At 36.4% G+C, this 20,988-nt stretch overlaps 1 protein-coding gene across 4 annotated transcripts in view; it reads right to left on the reverse strand.

Moving 5' to 3' along the window:
* LOC123532889 (UTP--glucose-1-phosphate uridylyltransferase-like) overlaps positions 1-20,988 on the reverse strand; it is a 61,273-nt gene that overhangs the window by 8,507 nt on the left and 31,778 nt on the right. For all 4 annotated transcript variants that reach the window (XM_053551979.1, XM_053551974.1, XM_053551970.1 and 1 more), the window contains exons 3-12: positions 19,985-20,092; positions 17,882-18,064; positions 15,813-15,946; positions 13,714-13,782; positions 8,344-8,477; positions 7,179-7,267; positions 5,000-5,068; positions 3,297-3,328; positions 2,289-2,385; positions 1,467-1,545 (exon numbers count right to left, since the gene is read on the reverse strand). In XM_053551979.1, coding sequence (XP_053407954.1) covers positions 1,467-1,545; positions 2,289-2,385; positions 3,297-3,328; positions 5,000-5,068; positions 7,179-7,267; positions 8,344-8,477; positions 13,714-13,782; positions 15,813-15,946; positions 17,882-18,064; positions 19,985-20,092 — 994 coding nt within the window. The remainder of the gene's footprint in view (positions 1-1,466; positions 1,546-2,288; positions 2,386-3,296; positions 3,329-4,999; positions 5,069-7,178; positions 7,268-8,343; positions 8,478-13,713; positions 13,783-15,812; positions 15,947-17,881; positions 18,065-19,984; positions 20,093-20,988) is intronic.

Raw genomic sequence — 20,988 nt, forward strand, 5'->3', positions numbered from 1 at the left:
GGATCAGTCCATTTTAGAAATTTAGCAGGGCAAAGGTTAATGGTGGAGGATGAAATCATGTGCCTGTCTCACGGCATGAGCAGGTAGGCACCTGGACAATCAGCTCACTTTTGACAAAACGTAACACATAATAAAATATCTGTGAAAATGCTGTACAGAGGCTTTCTACACAAAGCTTTATTTGTGTTATATTTCAGTGTTTAAAAAAAAACTGTGATATAAATGGACCATACATGTAAATACTACATTTACTTTAAATATGGAAAGAAATCGTATTTTGATATATTATCTCACTGAATATGTTACTGATATACTCTATAGATGTTTGTGTGTGTAAAAGCACTTAACCTTAACCCTTAGCCTGCTAAATTTCTAAAATGGACTGGTCCATCATTCAATTTTGGCCATACCACTAATTATTCAAAGGGATGTTCACTGAAAATTTACTGACTGAATAGCGAACAGCGCAGACCATGATCAGCCTGCACGGATCTGCACATCCGCAAAGGCAGAATCACTTGCCGTCAGCAGGCTAAAGGTTAATAGTTTTTCTATGGTGTGTACAAAACAAATTGTTACAACCATTGTCTGTTACGATTTATGGTGATCTTCAATATTGTTGGTGAACAGTTTTTAACAACTTTTAAGATTAAGTTTTTCAAAGAAATGCAATACTGCTTTGCATGTATTGTGATGATAAAGAAGAATAAATGTCAAACCCTGTGTTATGATCAATTCAAATTAAATTCATTACATATATATTATCCCTAAGACCTGATAATGGAGGCCTAATTATCAATGTACAGAACAACAGTATCACAATCAAGTGCATTCATTGGAAGATAAACTTGCAAGAAAACAACTTTTCACAATAAACAAAAATGCATGAACTTAACAAATTGTGAGCCAGCGCATTCTTAAAAAGTAGCAAAACAAGAGCAGTGATTTCAAAGCTCTATACAATAAATTCTATAAACTGTGAAGGAAATTATTTAATTAATGGTTCATACAGCAAACTAAAGCTGCTTTTGAGAAAAGTGCATGTCTCCCACAACTGCCTAATCATCTGAATAATTGAGTCTGTCTTTATATACTGTTTACTCACAGAAAATATACCTTGATAGTTTTGGAGTAAGTTTTGGAGTAAATGGCCTTTAACAGTTTTGGAGTAAATTTTAGAGTAAGCGGCCCATCGGTAAGTTTTGGAGTAAGCAGCCTATCAGTAATTCAAGGGCCGCAATTCTGAAGTGTCTGGGCCGATCTGGCTAGTTATCGAACTTGGCTGAGGACTTATTGGCAAACACATTTTGTTAAAGTTTGGTGAAGATCGGATGAGAACTGTTCAACTTAGAGCGCGGACAAGATTTGTGACAGACAGACACACAGACAGGAGTAAATCAATATGTCTCCCACACCACTGTGTGGTGGGAAACAAAATAATAGCTGTATATATTGTAAATTCATACCCATAGCTCCATCAAAACTCTTGATAGCAGCTCCTACAGCTGTCTCCAGCTGTATAACATTTAAACCATTGTCCAAAGTCTGGAAAATAATGGAAAAACTTTTTGTTTCAAAGAGGAAGTCGCAGTATTTCAAAATGCATTCTTACTCAGCTTATTAATCTATATATGAGCCGTGCCATGGGAAAACCAACATAGTGGGTGTGCGACCAGCATGGATCCAGACCAGCCTGCGCATCCGCGCAGTCTGGTCAGGCTCCATGCTGTTCGCTTTTAAAGCCTACTGGAATTGGAGAAACTGTAAGCGAACAGCATGGATCCTGACCAGACTGCGCGGATGCGCAGGCTGGTCTGGATCCATGCTGGTCGCACACCCACTATGTTGGTTTTCCCATGGCACGGCTCATATCAAATAGTAAAAAAGCTAAACGAAATTTTGAAAACAGAGAGAAAAGGAGAAACGTTAACATTCTCCATAAATGTAAGCGTTCTACACTGGGATTCTATTTTGTGGATTAAAGCATCCACAACATCCATAAATATAAATCTACAGGGTTTTTTACTGATGATGATACAGTATGTAAAAATGATACACTGAACTAGGTGCAATACCGGTACCTGTATTCAACCCATTGTTTATGTCTAAAGGCCTATAACTAACAAAACCCAGGAAAAAAAAACATGCCCAACTGGGCTACTAAGTTTGGTTAAAATCCAGACAACACACTATTGTGACTGCCTCTGTGATGGCCAGAGGCACAGATGGACACGGGCAGACAGGTAGTCATGAACAAAAACGTCAAAGAATATAACCAAAACGTTTACCTTTGGATTAACAATAATTTCCATGTGTAATGTCCTTTCATCTATGACTCTTTTAATAGCTTCCAGATTGATCCACAAGTTGTTTGTGTTAAATATCCTGTAAAATATATGATATCTCAGAAAAGTGGAAGCAAGGCAGCCAAAATTTCCAATTTACAAAAGCTAAGGATGGGATAGAATATCTGAATATTTGAATATCTGACAAGTATTCAAAAGCAATTTTAGAAAATTTAAATATTCACATGAATCATATTCATTTTTTTACAAATCCAGTTTTTCCCAAATGTTCAAAAGCAAAAAAAACAACAACAACAAAACATCTTCTGTCTGTCAATTAGTTAAATGCATAATATTCATCAGTTTGCTTGGTTGGTGTCATAATAAGTGTCATATGTGCAAACCGAAAATGCGATCCGAAAATGCAAACGCCTGGACACTTTGCTGTTCAACAGGTAACAAATTTTATCAGAAATATATCTTTTAAAATCAGCTGTTCTTGAAGGACAATGATTTCAACAAGTATACAATGGCATTCATCTTAGGAAAGACAACTGTCACACAACAACTATATGCAATTTCAGACAGCAAAACTACTGCATGTGTACATGACTACATGTATAGATAATATATTATATATTAAATATTCAAATGCTGATTTTAGTATTCATTCCCATTTTTAGCAAAAAAACGATGTGCGGACCCAAGGTTATCATAATCAGTAATTGTGATCAGCTGTAATCAATTACATTTGTTCAAGTAATAACATGTCAGAGTGATAAACAATTTATTGCAGCTGAAGTGACTTATTCACAACTTTGGGCATTAACAAGAAATCCTCTTAAAATCTGTTAAAGAGTATATTTTTTAACAGTCCCAACTCAAATAAATCTTTTAACTTCTGAATTTTCAGTTTCACTGTTAATTATAAAGTTATTTTCTCTGCCTTATTAGAATTATTTTCAAATAGTTTTAACATAACTAAATATGATCATTAAGAAATTTACTTACTTGAATTTGCTGACACTTTTAAATTCATCTACCTGTTGAAAGAATAAAAGATATTCTAAAGGAAACCAAAGTATCATAAAGTTCTGTATATAGCTGTTCTGTCATTTAAAGGTCCATTACTAAGGGAAAGTGAGTTGGCAATTTTTTTCATAGCCAGTGCATAGACTTCTGCAAGACACTAAATAATGAAGATTGGCAGGTCAAAATTTACAGAAGGTCTTTGGAACTCAAAGAAATGTATGTGTATTATGTTGAAATTTCAATGAATCGACAGAATGACCCCCCAGGTCTTTTTAACTTTCTTCATACTTCATAGAAAAATAATTGTACATATACTGCGATTTATTTCGAATTTCTACATACCAACTTTCATTTTCCAATAAAATGAAATAGTTTCTGTGCTTTTTAAAAGAAATTAAAATGTTCACTTTCCTTAGTATTGGACCTTTAAAATGAAAACTGCATAAAAGAAATAATTACAATTTTGCATATCAGAACCATTTGTAAAATTTGCTGCATATTCTCATGTATTTGATTAAACTAATTAACATGTAAATTATGTCCAAAGCCCAACATGTCTCGAGTTATATCGGAAAGAAAATGTTTTTAACACAGAATAGATGGACTTTTAATTTTTTTCTGTTTGTTGCAGACATTTGTGAATATCTCTTCCTTTATGACACATTTCAATTTTTGTTGTTGAAATTCTTAAAGAGGCATACCCTATAAAGAGGGGAGTAGATACAAGGGACCTATGTTATTAGCTAAATGAACCTGAAATAACAAATAAATGAAATTTCGCAGAAGAACTTGCATTGAAAAATGTCGTTTTAGGCAAGTAAACAGCAATATAGTGACATTTTATAATAAATTGCTATCCACCCTTTTCTTGTACAACAACAATATATCTGATTCAAATTTTACATTACTAAGACCGATAATCGAAAAAAAATTTGTAAGAGCAATAAAGCGTTTCAATATCTATCCAACGGTACCCTTGTTAGTTTGCTATCTATCCCCTTTTGACTGCTACGCCTGAATTAGTGTGTTGTAGGTGTTGCGGTGGCACAAAACAACTTTCAAAGTGACAGAAAAACGAGAATTGTGGGTGAATGATAAAGTCCAGCAATCTGGGATCGGTGTCATTCGATGTAAAATTATCAATTCTCTGTAAGTAAATCAATTTTGGACGGTTTTCGGGTGCACCAAATTATAGGATATGCCTCTGTAAATAGTTTTAAGGAATACGGACCTAGGAATAATATACAAGGTTAATATCCCTTTGCCTTGACCTTTGGCCAGGATTATTATGATATTAGTTTTGCAGGCCGTCCTGTTGAGGTGAATGTAGGACCAATGTTTCGTGAAAATGCTTAGGTTTGAGACTGAACACAGAATTTGGTCTGTCAGACCGACGGAGGGGTCTGATGGAGGGGTTTGAAAGAGGGACAACTTAAATTCAATATCAGTATCTTTAACAAGCAATAAGAAGCTGACACACTTTATGTAGCAGCTTTCTTTCTGTCCAGTGAATAGAAGTTTAATGCACACATAAGAATGATTCAGACCAAGTTTTTGAGACTTTCAAAGTTTGCCTAGAAAAAACGTTATTCTATAAAAGCATGTCTTAAGTCACACCAATTAAGCATTGCTAAACTACATATTTTGATCATTTATATCTGTGACTGATTTTATATACTTACGTAATCTTTTGGAACTTGTGCAATTTCCAACAACCTCAACTTCCCCTCATAATCCACCAAAGTACCTCCCTACAAAAGGTAAACATTAATTTTGAGAGTTCAGCTTTATACAATATAATTATAATATTACCGGTACAGTTTAAGCACAGTATCTCAAATTCCGAAGGACTGCGCATTTTACTTCGAGATTACAGAAACTCAACTTAACAAGAGCTGTCACAGGAGACAGCGCGCTTGACTATTTCGATGCTGGATAGTGAAACTGGGCACATTTGAGGAAACTAGAGCTGTCACTGGAGTGTTTAATGACTCCAATTGTGGATGAAGATATTGTTCAATAGCCTGTGTCTATGTCAAAAATATCAACTTAAAGTAATAAGAGAGGTAAAGATAAAATGTATCAAAACACTATATAAGTATATCCTAAGCAAAAAGGGGCATAATTCAATAAAAATTGGTGCCAGAGTTATGCACCTTGTGTCATATAGTGTGGGTGATGATGCTGAACAACTATTTTAAGTTTGAATCAAATCCATTCAGTAATAACAGAGACAGAGTGAAAGTGCATCAAAACTTTAACCTAAAATTCTAAGTAAAAAGGGGGAATAATTAATGAAAAATTGGTGCCAGAGTTATCAACCTTGCAATATATGGTGTGGGTGATGATGTTGAACAACTATTTTAAGTTTGAATCAAATCCATTCAGTAATAACAGAGACAGAGTGAAAGTGCATCAAAACTTTAACCTAAAATTCTAAGTAAAAAGGGGAAATAATTCATAAAAAATTGGTGCAAGAGTTATGCACCTTGTGTCATATGATAAGGGTAATGATGCTGAACAATTGTTTAAGTTTGAATCAGATCCATTCAGTAATAACAGAGATAGAGTGAAAGTGCATAAAACTTTAACCTGGAATTCTAAGTAAAAAGGGGAATAATTCATGAAAATTGTGCCAGAGTTATGCATCTTGTGTCATATGATGTGGGTGATGATGCTGAACAACTATTTTAAGTTTGAATCAAATCCATTCAGTAATAACAGAGGTAGAGTGAAAGTGCACCAAAACTTTAACCTAAAATTCTAAGTAAAAAGGGGGAATAATTCATGAAAAAATGGTGCCAGAGTTATGCACCTTGTGTCATATGATGTGGGTGATGATGCTGAACAACTATTTTAAGTTTGAATAATATCCATTCAGTAATAACAGAGATAGAGTGAAAGTGCATCAAAACTTTAACCTGAAAATCTATGTGAAAAGGGGGGATAATTCATGGAATATTGGAGCCAGAGTTATGGCCCTTATGTCAGTTGATGTGGATGATGATGAGGAATAAGTATTTCAAGTTTGAATAAAATCCATCAAGTAATTACAGAGATAAGTTGAAAAAAGAGTAAGTGCACCAAAACTTTAACCAAGGTGGGGACGCGGAAAGACGCCGACGCCGACGCCGGGGCGAGTAGGATAGCTCTCCTTATACTTTGTATAGTCGAGCTAAAAATGATGACTGGTGAGAGAGTTTTTCAGTTAGTGTTGTTTAAACATGTCATATGCATCATAAATATATACTGAGTGAACAAAGAAAGAAGAAATGCATTTTCATTTGTACATCAAAATAAGTATCAGCTAAGAAAATTGTAATGCTGAGAAATAAACTGCTGAAAGAAGCAACATAAAAACAAACTTCCATTTCATGGTTAATGTCTTTAGATTCTGAACCAAGGAAAGTACCCTGTGAACTAAATCAAATTATTTAAATAACTGCACTGTTAAGAATTTGCACTTTGTAGTCTGATATACTACTGGATAATTTTGTTTTAGCACTTCGAATTCCTGTTAATGACTATTAGCAAAGATAAAACCATTGCAAATGTTATCCAGTTCACAGTACACTTACTGCACTTTTATCCAATAAGACCACAAGGTGAAAGGAATTAATAATTTCCATATAATTTTCATTTGAGCTCTCCTTGATTATCAAGTAACACTGGTTAATAAATAAATATTTAACTCATCAAATGGTGTTCACTACTGCAACAGCTGTTTTTAAGACTACCTGTGAACAAAGACACCCTGCAGACAAAGAAGACTGATGTACCAATACAATCTGGTTCCAAAGGCTAGCAGTTTCAATTTCCAGTTTAAATATTTGAACTGTATGAGTTGTATAGAGGTTTTACCTTAATATCTGCTCTGGTTTTGTCAGTGACTTCCATCAGAAATTCTGGTGATTTTCCAGTGTCTGGATTTAGTAACAAATTCAGTATATCTAAAATTCAAGTTAAGGTAAAATTCTACAGAATTTCAACAACATAGCTATTTTTATTTTCAGATGGTCACGTCCATTAATTTATAGCATAACACCATTTGATTACCTAACCATTGTGTAATCACAACACCTGAGCACTGACTCATCTCATGATAAAGTCATGCAAAGTTAGTAGCATTAGCATATTTTTGAAAATCAAGATCAACATTTTGTATAATAATTATGAATTTTATTGAATTATTTGGTACCATTTTCAACAAAGTTCCTGAAAAAACATACCTTAGAAGGTTTAAGTTCACAAGAATAGTCAATAAGTAATGATTCTATACACAGTACTAATTTGAAACTTGTGTGTATAACTCATGTTCAGGATTTGTTGTATGGTATATTTTATGTCAGATCAAAAGAAAAATAGATTAAAAATATTTTAAAGTAAAGGGTGAATCCATGGCATTTTATTTGCGGAAATTATAGTGTGACAAACTTCTGGAATGATGTCTGGTTAGGTTTCAATACAGGATTTGTTTCAGCTCAGAGATCTGTAACAGCATATAAACATCTTTGAGCTGAAATTTTTTAGATATTCATGATATTAAATGCCTCGCAATTCTGTCGTGAAAATGTAACATCCATCTAACATTTAATATACATTTGTAACTGTGTTAGCCCCTGTATTAAGTAGCCAACCTAGAGAGTAACACAATTTGGCTGCTTAAGGCAGGTGTCCGCTTAAGACAATGTCCATCTGAGCCACGCCATGAGAAAACCAACATAGTGCTTTACGATCAGCATGGATCCAGACCAGCCTGCGCATCCACACAGTCTGGTCAGGATCCATGCTGTTCCCTAAAAGTTTCTCTAATTGCAAAGACTTTGGAAGTGAACAGCATGGATCCTGACCAGACTGCACAGATGTGCAGGCTGGTCTGGATCCATGCTGGTCGCAAAGCCACTATGTTGGTTTTCTCATGGTGCAGCTCATTTAGGAATCTTAAAGTTCTGCATTCTACAGGGAACCACTAAGTCTGGTTCAATTGTATATAAAACTTGTGCTTAAAGCTTATATAGAAGGATACTGAGATCTACAGTTGCACCGAGGTTGTCGATGTTTGAGATAAACATGTACTCTTTGCCTTGTTTGATAAACTCCTCTAACAATCCTGAGTTATAAAAACTGGCATAAATATCTCCGTGACCAGGTGGGTACCAACTGAAATAAAACAATACTTTTAACTGTTATGGACAAAAAGCTCATTTATATCACAATGTAGAATCACAGAGGTATCAACTAAAATAAATTAAAACAATTTCATTATTATATAATAAGCCTTTTGGACAATTACTTTTTTGTATTGAAAAGTACTATCATGAGAGTACCAACTGAATTAAATGAATTTCAATACAAGCCTTTACAATTAGGGACAATTGCTCGTTTGTACTGGTGTAGTAGGGTAGAGTATAAGGGTTCACATATACTTCCTTGCTATTGAGCTAGCTTTTATAGAGACGTGTTAAGAGTGTCCGCCTTAGGTGTAAGAGGTCCCGGGTTCAATTCCCGGCCAGGGCTGAAGTATTTTCAGCCTGTTACATTTGGCGCCCAATGTAAATAACTCATAAGAAGGTATGAATGGACACCTTGGAACATCCCAAAGAGGTTCAAACTCCTGGTATTTGATGACGAATTCTAAAATGGAGGGAGTGTATGTAGTAGGGTAGAGTATAAGGGTTCACTTATACTTTCTTGCTATTGAGTTAGCTTTTATAGCGACGTGTTAGGAGTGTCCGCCTTAGGTGTAAGAGGTCCCGGGTTCAATTCCCGGCCAGGGCTGAAGTATTTTCAGCCTGTTACATTGGCGCCCAATGTAAATAACTCATAAGAAGTATGAATGGTCACCTTGGAAATCCCAAAGAGGTTCAACTCCTGAATTTGATACGAATTCTAAAATGGAGGGAGTGTATGTAGTAGGGTAGAGTATAAGGGTTCACTTATACTTTCTTGCTATTGAGTTAGCTTTTATAGTGACGTGGTAGGGTGTCCGCCTTAGGTGTATGACGTCCCAGGTTCAATTCCCGGCCAGGGCTGAAGTATTTTCCGCCTGTTACACAGGAATGTACAATCATGGAGTACCAACTGAATTAAAACATTTTCATTATCAGCCTTAAGGACAAAATCTCTTTTGTACTGAAATGTTCTACCATGCAATTAACAACTGAATTAAAACAAACTAGAAAATGCTTTTGTAAAAAAGCGCATGTCTCCCCAAATGCAAAGTCCTATAGGCAAGAAGTCAATAGGGGTCAGGAGCGAAAGTCAAAGAGACACTGATGGTTGGCTGCAATAGGGATCATCTACTTGGCATGTCCAGGATTCCCGCTAAATTTCATCACTCTTGGCCTAGTGGTTCTCAAGTCACTGTTCAGGCTCCTGTGACCTTGACCTTTGATCAAGTGACCTCAAAATAAATCGGGGTCATCTACTCTGCATGTCCAATCATCCTATTAAGTTTCAACATTGTAGGTCAAGTGGTTCTCAAGTTATTTCCAAAAAATTATTTTACATGAACAGGCCCACTGTGACCTTGACCTTTAATTGACTGAATCCAAAATCAATAGGGGTCATCTACTCTGCATGTTCAATCATCCTATGAAGTTTCAACATTCTGGGTCAAGTGGTTCTCAAGTTATTGATCGGAACTGGTTATCAACGTTCAGGCCCCTGTGACCTTGACCTTTAATGGAGTGACCCCAAAAACAATAGGGGTCATTTACTCTGTATGAACAATCATCCTATGAAGTTTCAACATTCTGGGTCGAGAGGTTCTCAAGTTATTGATTGGAAATGGTTTTCCATGTTCAGGCCCCTGTGGCCTTGACCTTTAACAGAGTGACCCCAAAATCGTTAGGGGTCATCTACTCTGCATGACCAATCATCCTATGAAGTTTCATCATTCTGGGTCAAGTGGTTCTCAAGTTACTGACCGGAAATGGTTTTCAATGTTCAGGACCCTGTGGCCTTGACCTTTCACAGAGTGACCCCAAAATCGTTAGCGGTCATCTACTCTGCATGACCAATCATCCTATTAAGTTTCAACATTCTGGGTCAAGTGGTTCTCAAGTTACTAACCGGAAATGGTTTTCAATGTTCAGGCCCCTGTGACCTTGACCTTTAATGGAGTGACCCCAAAATCGATAGGGGTCATCTACTTTGCATGTACAATCATCCTATGAAGTTTCAACATTCTGGGTGAAGTGGTTCTCCAGTTATCGATCGGAAATGGTTTTCCATGTTCAGGCCCCTGTGACCTTGACCTTTGGTGGAGTGACCCCAAAATCAATAAGGGTCATCTACTCTTCATGATCAATCATCCTATGAAGTTTCAACATTCTGGGTCAAGTGGTTCTCTAGTTATTGATCGGCAATGGTTTTCAATGTTCAGGCCCCTGTGACCTTGACCTTTGACGGAGTGACCCCAAAATCAATAGGGGTCATCTACTCTTCATGACCAATCATCCTATGAAGTTTCAACATTCTGGGTCAAGTGGTTCTCTAGTTATTGATCGGAAATGGTTTTCAATGTTCAGGCCCCTGTGACCTTGACCTTTGACAGAGTGACCCCAAAATCAATAGGGGTCATCTACTCTTTATGACCAATCATCCTATGAAGTTTCAACATTCTGGGTCAAGTGGTTCTCTAGTTATTGATCGGAAATGGTTTTCAATGTTCAGGCCCCTGTGACCTTGACCTTTGACGGAGTGACCCCAAAATCAATAGGGGTCGTCTACTCCAGCAGCCCTACAACCCTATAAAGTTTAAAGGTTCTAGGTCAAATGGTTCTCCAGTTATTGCTCGGAAATGAAGTGTGACGTACGGACGGACGGATGGACGGAAGGACGGACAGACGGATGGACGGACAGGGCAAAAACATAATTACAATTTTACTGTAAGCCTCTTTTGTACTGTATCATCATGGGAGTACTAAATGTGTTATAACAATTCAATAATAAGCCTTATATGGCCTACAGCTCTTTTCTATTAAAATATACAATTAAATTAAATTTGGCATGAAACCATTTCTCTTCTTGACACCACTGATTAATTTTTAGTTTTGGTGGAGTCTTATCAAGATTTTAACCTTTCTATATTTTGTTTTGTATTTCAAAACATAACAAAATTTAACAATGTCCTTGGATTTTATTTGTTTATGTGGATCAGTTGACAAACTGGGTGCAAAAATCAGTTGACAAACTGCGTGCAAAAATCAGTTGATAAACTGTGTGCAAAAATCAGTTGATAAACTGTGTGCAAAGATCAGTTGATAAACTGTGTGCATAGATCATTTGATAAACTGGGATAAGACATCTTGCTGGCAATTTTCTTGTAGCACAAATATTATTGTTTAACAGTCAATAACATAACAATGTGCAAATTTTCTAAAACAAATTAAAGCCTCCGTGTGACATCAATCTCACTATGTGCTAATGTTCTGAACACTGTGACACACCTATGTTTCATCAACAAACCTATGCGCTAATTTCTGCACACTGTAAGTTAAACCCCCTGTCATCCCTGTCACATTGCTATGCTCGTGCTGTTGCTGCTTTTTTCCAGATGAATGGTCACATTGCTTTACATGTGCTTCTAATTATATACTCCAAGGTTTGTTTTAAATGTCACTGCTGTGACACGGCACTTAAAAACTTTGTATCTATACACTTTTAACTTGACAATGAAAAACTTGCACAACACCTGGGGATCAATCGCATGACCTCTTGTGTGTTCAGTCTTGTGCTCTACCTACGGTACTGAGCTAACAGGAGCAGCGCATGCTAACATTTGACTGGAAGAATATAGACAAACATCAAGCTCCCCATTATTCTATCCGTGTGTCCATAGCACACAGGTTTCTCCGCTAAAAGTCATTGTATGGCCATATGTTATTTGTATGTAACTTCAATTCATCTTCAGTATTAAGAAAACAAATTGTTATGTCTGGAGGATAATAGTATTTCAGTGTTTAAAACAAAACAGCATCAAAAAAGCACAAAACTAGAAATGTGTCCATGGGACACAGATGCCCCAATTACAGGACACAAATTTTTTCCTAGGTCAGGGGCCATAACTCCTGTAATACTGAATGAATTCAGATGCAAAACCCCAGGTGCACAACTGCACATACTAACCAACATTCCTGTAAACTTTGGTGACTCTAGGTCAAATACTTTTGGAGCTATGCGCGACACAAAATTCAAATGACCAATTTTTAACTAAGTCAGGGGCCATAACTCCTACATGACTGAATGAATCCGGACGCAAGGTGCACAACTACACATGTTGATCAACATTCCTGTAAAGTTTTGTGACTCTACGTCAAATACTTTTGGAGCTAGGCGCAACACAACACTAAAATGACCAATTTTTACAATGTCGGGGGCCATAACTCCTACACGACTGAATAAATCCGGACACGAAACCACAGGTGCACAACTACACATGCTGACCAACATTCCTGTAAAGTTTTGTGACTCTACGTCAAATACTTTTGGAGCTAGGCGCAACACAACACTAAAATGACCAATTTTTACAATGTCGGGGGCCATAACTCCTACAGGACTGAATAAATCCGGACGCGAAACCCCAGGTGCACAAATACACATGCTGACCAACATTCCTGTAAAGTTTTGTGACTCTACGTCAAATACTTTTGGAGCTAGGCGCAACACAACACTAAAATGACCAATTTTTACAATGTCAGGGGCCATAACTCCTACAGGACTGAATAAATCCGGACGCGAAACCCCAGGTGCACAACTACACATGCTGACCAACATTCCTGTAAAGTTTTGTGACTCTACGTCAAATACTTTTGGAGCTAGGCATGACACAACATTCTTGGAAGGACGGACGGACAGAGGATGGACAGAAGGACGGACAGACAAGGGCAAATCTATATGCCCAGCCCCTCCCAAAGTGGGGGCATAAAAAGTCAAGTTACTAAAAGCAAAAAGAAATATTTTTAGTTTAAAGATTCATTTTTACAACAGTTCATAACATTTTTCTGAAGAATTTCAAATCTATTAATTTCCACTTTTTCATGTTTCAGTTGCTCCTACAAAAGTAATCCAATTGTGCAAAATTGAATTTCACTATTTATAGATAGGCAACATCACTATTTCAGGATTCAAATGACCCTAAACTTGAATGCCTTGCTTCAGCTGTAATTCTTTATGTGAGGAAGCCATCCAGCTTGATGCAGAAAGCTTCTTGAATGTGCATGATATTACTTTCTGCTCAGAGGCGTGCTCATCAAAACTTCTATCTCTTGGCTCAGATGAGCTATATTATTGTACTGCAGATACACTGACCCGATATAGTTTGGTTTTGGATCAGTATACGGAACCTATAGTATGCCAGTAGCCACAAAAAAAATATAACAAATGTACGTACCCCTCAGCACTCTCCGGACCAAAGTTGGTAGCAATAGGTAACAATGACTCTCGGTTTATTCTTGGATATCTGTAACAAAAATAACAAGATTACTATTCAGCGTCTTTTGTTTTGTTTGTTTTTGGTTTAACACCTTTTTTCAACAGTATTCACTTATGTAACAGCTGGCAGATAACCCAACCAGTGTTCAGGGATTTTGAACCAGTACAAATCTGATAACCTAACCAGTGTTCCTGGATTCAGAACCAGTACAAATCTGATAACCTAACCAGTGTTCCTGGATTCTGAACCAGTAGTACCAAATCCTGAATTAACCACTATACTACGTGTTCCTGGATTCTGAACCAGTACAAATCTGATAACCTAACCAGTGTTCCTGGATTCTGAACCAGTACAAATCTGATAACCTAACCAGTGCTCCTGAATTCTGAACCAGTACAAATCTGATAACCTAACCAGTGTTCCTGGATTCTGAACCAGTACAAATCTGATAACCTAACCAGTGTTCCTGGATTCTGTACTAGGACAAATCTGTTCTCCACCTGTGCTCTAGACCTGCGCTCTCCCTACTGAGCTAAGCAGGTGGGTACCTATTCAGGGTCTCCTGCATAACTTTTCTATATATCCTTTTATGCCTTCATTCTATTGAGAAGAGAAAACATATATAGCTGAAACTTGGTCTCCTGAATTCCAAGGGATCAAGCGCTTTACTTCGAGAAAACCGAAATCTGACATAAACTGATATTTTATGCATGTTTTACAGGATGGGACTTGAAAATGTCTTCAAGATAGCTGGAACAGTATGTCACAAAATATTGATTCTACTCTGCATGACAATTGATTCAATAATCTAATACATAAAAACAGCCATTTTTATGATAAAACAAAAGAATGATGCCTTTAGTAAGTGACAGATGCCTTTGTCTGTTGGTGTAGGGGTATCATTGGATTAGGTTCCTTGTCTGTGACCTTAGCAGTACAGACATGACACTATCCCCATATGATTCATAATTGTGTAAACATATGATTCATAATTGTGTAACGTTTGATTGGAATTTCTTGATTTAAAATTAGCTCAACTTCAAATTTTTGCATAATGTAAGACTGTCTTAACTGATCAGTTGGAAAGATATTTTGTTTAGTTATTAACACATAATATTATGTTAATTCCTAGCAGAGTTCAAACTCACAGAGAGATGGAAAATGGATAATATTTGCTCTTTTCTTTTTGATATCCAATAATATTAAAACCAGGAAAATATTGTAATAATGGTAACAGTTAGATGAAAGCCTGTTGTTTGTACTTTAGATACATTCATAAATAGCATATTGTAAAACTCTGAAAATGTTTGTTTTCTTTGATTTTATGCTACGTGACATTATGCAAGCTTACAATTTACAAAAAATTTTGTTTATGCTAAACTTTTCTTATATAATGTAATAATATCTCCACCTATTGATTTGCTGTTCACGTTCTCCACCTGTTAATTTGCTGTTCACGTCACTTCAGGTATGTGTACTTAGTAAGAGGTTTTTGAGGACGAAGTCAAATCCTGTACTCACCAGATTTTGAACCCAAAACCGCTAGGTTTAGATAAAGACCCTTAACCATACACCATTGCTCCTCCTGTGCAGGGATTGAGCCAAAGGTAGTTTTTGAAAAGGAGAGGAGAAATGAAATATTATGTACAGGTGGAAGGGGAGGACTTTTTTGCTTGTTTTGGGTTGAACACCTTTTCAGTTATGTAATAGCGTGCACTTAACCTAATCAGTGTTCCTGGATTCTGCATCAGTACAAGCCTGTTCTTCGCAAGTAACTGCCAACTTCCCCACATGAATCAGAGGTGAAGGACAATTGATTTCAGACACAATGTCTTTTATCAAATAGTCACGGAGAACATATTGCGGGCTTAATGCAAAACAGTTGTAACTCCTTCTTTATTTCATATAAGTTACAACTGTTTTGCCTCGCATGTGGACCGAACTCATGCAAAAAGTTAACATTGTGACGAACGAACTAACTAATTAACGAACGAACGGACAGTTGAAAACTAATATGCCTCCCTTCCGGGGCATAAAAATACATGTATTTTACGAACCTGCTTTGTGTAAAGGTGAATATATTCACTCTGACTTGGTTATATTTCTTCAATATTTTCTCTGTATCTTCATCGGTGTTGAAAGAGTTCATGAGAACAAGTGGTACATCAGCCTCGTATTTTCTGTTCAATGTCTATTAAAACAAATGTATAACACTTGTAAATATTATGAAGAAGTATATAAAGGAGGATGATATAATGGAGGACCACAGGGAAGAGGGAAGATTGGTTATTGACCAACTGCGCTTCCTCTTCAAATAGACACTTTATAATTTCATCATTATTATTATTATTATTATTATTATTATTATTATTATTATTACTTATATAGAGCAATATCACAGGGATGTCTGAAACAATTTTTTGTACAGACATACCGAAGGCTAAAAAATGACTTAAAAGCAGCATACAGTTGTGTCAGATTGTTTAAATGAGTTACAAAAGCTTCATAAAGTATGGCAAAAAATATGCTTACACTACCAGTACAGGGAGCAAAATTAATTTCTAAAACTAACAGAATCTCTTTGCTTGAAATTTCAAACTTGAAAAATATTTTCCCCTTACTTTCCGCTGACTTTTCGTTAAATTTCACTTTTCACCAACTGATTTTCAAAGCTCTAAAGTTTACCGGCATTAACAAAGATTAGATGTTTAGCCGTCCATAACTATATGACATCACTTTCAAACATAAAATCATTCTAGTAATGACAAAATAATTACATTAAGTTTTAGTAAGATATCAATTTGAGTTTTCAAATATGTATTTGTTCTTTCAATGTGCTTTGCGATGACTCTTACACGAATTTGCAGAAATATAAGCAACCAGGGCAATCACTCTGCTTTATGGGATTAGGGCCCAGCCCATGGGTAGGAGAACTTTGTGTCATTTTGAAGGAGAAGGGGAATAAAGGGGAATATTAAGAAGTGGTATTTTGGTATATTACATTTCAGAAGGAGACAGTTCAAAAGGCATTTTGCCTTGTGTTTTAAATGAAATTGTGTACACATATATTAAAAGTTTTAGCAGAGAAACAAAAATTTGTTCTAAACTTGTTTTTGTTGGGTTGAACATCACAGACACAATTAAAGGTTATATAGCAACTTTCAAGCTTTTGATGGTAGAGTAAGACCCCCAAAAGCTGCCTTGTGCATTATTTCAGGCATGGGGGGTTTCTGGTTCCATAAGCCAATAAAACCATGCACAGTTGCTAATCCCAATGCTATAAAAAAAACTTCCCTCCTATCCTAATTCAACTATTTCATTAATTTTCCACCATCCCAAAAGGTAGAATAACACAGCTTGCCAAGTTACTTATTCCACTGCAGAAAAACCTTTCTATCTTAACAAAACCAATTTATTTCTTTTCCACCTTCTTGCACCGTGAAGCACAGCTTGCCTACAATGTTTTGTCTACCCAGTAACTATGCAATGTGTGTACGAAATATGTCCAATAGGAACCGAGTAAGAAATACTGGTAACTGCTAGATAATGAATATGTGTTGTAAGTTTCACTGATTATGACAGCCCACCATATATATCCTAAGGAAATAATATTTGCTAATTTTCATTTTAGCTTATTTTGTAAAGTTGCTCAAAGCAAAAGTTTGAATTTTCTTTCCTTTTAATGGGACAAATTCAAATATTCATACAAAGAGCACATTGGCTTGAAGACTGTTTCCAAATTTCGCCTAATTCTGGTCACATGAAAATTATGTAATCAAGACAATACAGGTTGAATAATTCATATCAATTTCAAAGCATTTTCTTCTCTGAAGCTGATGTGCTACAATTCTGATTTTTTTAATGTATCATTATTTCATAACATGTTATTGACATTACTTACAAACCTTTAATATGTTTTATTCATGGACACAATGGTCTGCAATTCCTTGGATTTCAGCTGCAGCCAGCAACTGAAAACTTACAGACACAGGCAAGCACATAGCAAGTGCATTTTGATTCATTTTAATTCCCAATCAGAATGTTAAAAAAAATGTTGATATATAATTATGTAACACACAGATGATGGTGAATATTTTCTGAAACATCACTTACTGCACAAACTTACCTCAATTTGCTGTACATTCATATCAAGAAATGTGAGTTCGTTTCGGACACTGATGACAGATTTAGGTCCCTTACACCCCATACTGGTTCCCAAGCCTCCATTCAGCTTGACCACAACAAGCTTGTCTAATAACTTCTTTATTTCATCTGGTTTTGGTGCAGCTAAATCTTGGTAGTTTTTTACCTAAATGAATATAATACAAGTATGTTCTAAAATGCCAACAAATTCTTCAGATCATAAGTAAAGACAGTTAAGTTTTTAGGTTTTAAGTCACATGGACACAGTGAAATTGCAAGTCTGCAGCTATTTTATAACAGTGAATGAAGAAAAGGATTTTTTTCTTTTTGTTCGGTTTAATGACACACTGACACATTTATAGGTCACATGGCAACTTTTAATGGTGGAGGAAGATCTCAGGCTCCTCTTCAGGTAATATTTCAGGCATAAGCAGGCACCTGGGTAGAACGGTAGAAAAACCTTACTTCATATAGCTACCTCACATGACAAATTTTACACCCCAAGTGAGGTTTTAAAACCCACAGCTGCGAGAGACATGTGATTAAAAGTGATTCATGTTGCACATGACACATCGTCCCATCATGGGGAACATTTATGCCAAGTAATATTGTAATCCCTAAATGGATGACAGAGTTCTGGACCAGGCAGGAAAAAAAACCTATTGACCTTTGACCTCCAATTGTGACTTTGATCTTTAAGCCAGGTGTCCGGGTTTTGTGCATGACACGTCATCTCATCATGGGGAACATTTGTGCCAAGTAATATTAAAATCCCTGAATGAATGAATGAGTTACGGACCGGACACGAAATTGTGGACAGACGGACGGACGGATGTCCTAAGGATGGACCTTTATTGGGTATTTCTTTTGTTAAAAAGTACCCAACAAGCGACAAAAAGTACCCAATAAACACTATGGAATGAATAGAATTTACCGTTACCTATTGTTCTCAGACGGAAAAGCGATTCCTATAGTCCCCGAGACTGGTTTTCAACCAGTAGAGGACTAATAAGTAACTAACAACTTCCAACAAAAATCTGAGGTGAAGAATGACTGACTTCAGTCGCATTCTCTACTGTGTCAAATTGCCGCAGAGAACGTATGTCACACCCAGGGATTGAACTGGCAACTTCTTTACTGTAAGCTCTATTTATCAAGCCTACTGAACTTGTCAGTTTCAATACAAACAGATAAAATAGGTAATTTCAAAATGAACCCTGAAACTTGAATCATTGACAAACTAGAAGATGTTTTTGTAGAAAAGCCCATGTCTCCCCTAAAGCATAGTAGTGATAGGCAAGAAGTCAATTGGGGACATGAGACACTGATGGTTAACTTAGCGACTGAATGCAATAGTACTCGGCTTGTCCAATCATCACATGAAGTTTTAATGTTCTGGGTCAGGTGGTTCTGAAGTTATGGATTGGAAACGTTTTTTTTTCCATGTTCTGGCCCCTAAGGCCTTGACCTTTGATGGAGTGACCCCAAAATTGATAGGGGTCATCTACTCTGTACGTCCAGTCATATTGTTAAGTTTCAACATTCTGGGTAAAGTGATTCTCATTATATTGATCGGAAATGTTTTTCCATTTTCAGGCCCCTGTAACCTGGACTTTTGATGGAGTGACCCCAAAAACAATGGCGATTAACTACTCTGAAGACCTATCACCCTATCAAGTTTGAAGGTTCTGGGTTAAGTAGTTGTCAAGTTATTGATCGGAAACGGGTTTCCATGTTGTGGCTCCTGTTACCCTGACCTTTGATCGAGCAACCCCAAAATTAATAGGGGTAATCTACTATGCATGTCCAGTCATCCTATGAAATTTCAACTTTCTGGTGTATATGATTCTCAATTTATTGATCGGAAACATTTTTCCATTTTCAGGCACCTGCAACCTTGACCTTCAATGGAGTGACCCCAAAAACATTAGGGGTCATCTATCTGTACGCCCTATTACCCTATGAAGTTTGAAGGGTCTAAGTCAAATGGTTCTCCAGTTATTGATCGGAAATGAAGAGTGATGGATGGATGGATGGACGGACAGACAGGCAAAAACAATATGTCTCCACCCATTATTTAACTCACCATATCATCCCGCAATAGTTTTATTTTCTCCCAGTCCACAGATGGTCCTGTCTCGTGTAGATACCTGTTAAACAGCTGCTCAAAACCTTCAAATTCTCTCTGTGTATGCTGCAATATAACAGAAAATGACCTTTAGTGTTAATGCTTTCTTATTTAAATTTTTGGCAACTATGGTAACTGTAAATTTAATTAAAATTCTGCGCCAGTATTATTGTATAAATCTGTTCAAGAATGACAAATCTTACAGATTTTGTTGTCTGTTAGTTGCCACTGAGATCATGGCTCAAATCTAAGACCTCCTCATTTTAGGTATTGTGCCCTACCTACTGAGATGGCCTGGTGGGCATTTTTGTTTTTAATTCTAGAACTTTCAAAGAGTATTAACCTTTAGCCTGCTGGCAGCAAGTGATTTTGCCTTTGCACCCAGTGCAGACCAAGATCTGACAGCCTGCACAGATTGCCTTTGCACCCAGTGCAGACCAAGATCTGACAGCCTGCACTTCTGTGCAGGCTGATCATGGTCTGCACTTTTTGCTATCCAGTCAGTAAATTTTCAGTGAACACTCCTTGTATGTGGTACTGCCCAAATTGAATGTTTATAAATATAGCAGGATAAAGGTTAATTGTTATAAACTATGTTCATGAGCTTTGAGAAGGCCTTAAGAGCAAAAATTATCACAAATAACACTGTTGTATTATGAAATAAGTGGATTTATTGTGTTTTTGTGTCTCATTATGACAAGTATTTACAGAATAAAACCTGAACATTTAACAGCAAAAACAAGATGCATTGTCCTCAAGTTAAAACCATAACAACATAACTAAAGTGCAATAAATGTTGTATGCCCAGTAACAGGAAAATTTTAATTCAAAACTAGAGATTGCTTTAAGTAAAACAACATGTCTCCCAAAACTGCTTATTTCGATTGTAAAGGGTATAGATTTGTTTAAGGTAACTGGCAAATGTGTAAGCATTCAGACTGAAAAGCATGAAGACGGCAGTT

Source organism: Mercenaria mercenaria, chromosome 1 (genome assembly GCF_021730395.1).
Source record: "Mercenaria mercenaria strain notata chromosome 1, MADL_Memer_1, whole genome shotgun sequence".
Classification (NCBI taxonomy): Eukaryota; Metazoa; Mollusca; class Bivalvia; order Venerida; family Veneridae; genus Mercenaria; species Mercenaria mercenaria.